A 2,605-nucleotide genomic window follows, 5' to 3' on the forward strand; every position below is an offset into this window, starting at 1 on the left:
GCCGTGCCCATAAATTATTTTAATAACAACCCCGTACATGCTTCAACAGACAAGGTGCAGTGGGAGCCAGAGAGAAAGCAAATGGATCTCTGGAAACTGTGGGGACAGTGAGCCGACCTCCCAGGGGACCCTGCATTGCTGAGGTGCCCTGTGTCCTGTGTAGATGTGGTAATCACCATAAGACCTGGGTTCAAGTCTCACTTTGGGCAAGGCTTTGCTGTGTATTTCTAGGAAACCGCTTATGCTCCTAACACTCACTATCTAGTTAGAAAATTAAGAGTTTAGGTGGGCCTGAGATCGCTGCCACACCCCTATTTCACCTTCTGGTACATTCACGCTCGAGTTCACTCTAGCCTGGAGTCTAAAACCACACTGAACTTCTAGTGTCAAACTCTCCGCCCCACTGCAGCAGGACGGTGCCTGGGCGCTGGAGGCGGGGCTCCGTTAAAGGGCGGCACTTAGCAATAGATGGGCCTCGCGCCCCGCCCAGAAACGTTCATCCAACCAATGACAGGCGGGGGCGGGTCATCCCCGCCTCTAGTATAAAGAAATAGCTCGCCTGGAGAGCGCGGTGCGCGCGTCTTGGAGCCAGACTGTGAGGCACTCACTGGTCTTTCGCGGAGCTACAGTACCCGGGAGATCGCAGGATCGTGGAACGCGGCGCGCAAAGCGTCCTGGGCTGGGCCGACGAAAGGGTCGGATTCAGTTTCCTCTGCCTGGCTGAACTGCAGAGACCGCACGGTGCCCGGGGCTCCCGCCTCAGAGGAGCAGCTGGCTCGGGCCCCGGGGTCGCCCGCCTGCGCCCACCCTCCGTCCGCTGCCATGGCCGACCACCTGATGCTCGCCGAAGGCTACCGCCTGGTGCAGAGGCCGCCTCCGGGCGCTCCCGCCCACAGCCCTCACGCGCTCCGGACTCTTCAGCCATACGCGGACCAGAGCGTGGACAGTGGGCTGAGGCCGCAGGGGGCTCCACTAGGACCGCCCCCTCCCCAATCCGGGGCCCTGGCGTTCGGGGCTTTCGGGCCACCATTCTCCTTTCAGCCCTTTCCTGCGGGGCCGCCACCCGCCGCCGGCAGCGCGCACCTGCAGCAGGTGGCCGCTTTGTATCCGGGTCGCCAGACCGCTCCCCCGGGCGCCCCCGGAAGCCCCCCAGGCCTGCAGCCCACGCCCGGCGCCGCGGCCCCTCTGCAGCCCGCACACGCCCTGGGCAGCATGGACGCCGAACTCATCGACGAGGAGGCGCTGACGTCGCTGGAGCTCGAGCTCGGGCTGCACCGCGTGCGTGAGCTCCCGGAGCTCTTCCTGGGCCAGAGCGAGTTCGACTGCTTCTCGGACCTGGGGTCGGCGCCGCCCGCCGGCTCTGTGAGCTGCTGAGAGGCCTCGGCGTCCTAGAAGAGAAGCGAGCCTGAGTGCCCGCTGGATCCCGCAGCTCGCGACGTGGCCCCGCACGCGCCCTCCGTGAGGGCGGTGGCCGCAAAGAGTGCAAAAGCCTAGCGGTGGGCGCGATGCCGGGCTTGCCGCAAGGCCCTGCCTACTATGGTGTGAATGTGACTTCACTTCTCTGACCGGAGCCTCAGCGGTAAAGTGAAGTAGACTGTCGAGACTCGACGTTCTTAGCTTCTGGGTCCTGTCTTTTTCCTACCCCTCTCCAACCCCCAATCTGAGCCATTCAGGCCTCTCTGCCTGGTGTTCCTACTCCTCGAGCAACCCCCACTACCAGGATGGGGTTCCCGGAGCCACCGTCCTTGAGCGCTCACCCTTGCTGGGCCTCCAGCCTGGGGAGGGGAAGATGTACAGCCCGACCCCTGCGGAGTGGAGCAGTGCCCCATCTGGCCTCCAAAACCAAAATAAAACTGGGTCACTCTGCAGTCTTGAGTTTTCATTTCCTTATCACTCCAGTTCCCGACTATATTTAGCTTCTGCTGTTCTGAGACTGTTGACACTAGGGTGGGATGGGTGGGTGCCACAGTTCCTAGCAGTGCCCAGGACAGGAAACACAGTTCCTTTCAAAAATATCTTGTGAGTTATGCAATTGTACTGTCACAACCTGGAAGGCAGAGGCTGTAGCTAGGTGGTAGCATAAGCATAGATTTCCCATCTTGTAGGGTGGGGAGAGCTGGGAATGACTGAAGTTTCAGCTGGCCTAGCTCTGGCCCGTAACTCCAAACCCAAATCACCATCTTCTTGGACTTCTGAGACCTATTTCCTTAGAGATGGACTAGATGTTTGTGTTGTCTCTAGCATTGTGCCAGACTCCTAGGCAGCCTCAAAAATGACAGTGGTGATTCTGCAAATTGCTGCTTGTTTTATTCCAGTACCTGCGCCAGTAGGGTACAAGCTCTCATGCAGTGACAGTCCAGGAGGGATGAGGTGGGTGACAGACCTGGAAATAACTAATCTTGATACAAGGAAGGGCATGAGATCCAGAGAACAGGCCGACTGGGCAAGCCCGAGGTGGAAGTAGTTCAGCTGGCTGGGGCAGGGATCATTCAGGCTTCAGGGGTGTATAGACATTTGATATAATGAGCGGCTGTGGCTGATGAGTGTGTTTTGGGGGTTGGAGAAGAGCTTGCTGAAAGGTAGGGAGTTGTACTAGTGTAGAGAA

The 2,605-nt window shown here is 59.2% G+C and overlaps 1 protein-coding gene across 1 annotated transcript; it reads left to right on the forward strand.

Annotated features, from left to right (window-relative positions):
• The first annotated feature begins 552 nt into the window (after nucleotides 1-552).
• Cited4 (Cbp/p300 interacting transactivator with Glu/Asp rich carboxy-terminal domain 4) lies at nucleotides 553-1,868 on the forward strand. Its single transcript, XM_003461619.4, has one exon. It carries the CDS (start codon nucleotides 823-825, stop codon nucleotides 1,372-1,374), a length of 552 nt encoding a protein of 183 aa, XP_003461667.2. The 5' UTR covers nucleotides 553-822; the 3' UTR covers nucleotides 1,375-1,868.
• Nucleotides 1,869-2,605: the final 737 nt, after the last annotated feature.

The sequence above is a fragment of the Cavia porcellus genome, unplaced genomic scaffold (assembly GCF_034190915.1).
Source record: "Cavia porcellus strain 051 isolate PalLab524CR breed Dunkin Hartley unplaced genomic scaffold, mCavPor4.1 scaffold_25, whole genome shotgun sequence".
In the NCBI taxonomy this organism is placed as follows: Eukaryota; Metazoa; Chordata; class Mammalia; order Rodentia; family Caviidae; genus Cavia; species Cavia porcellus.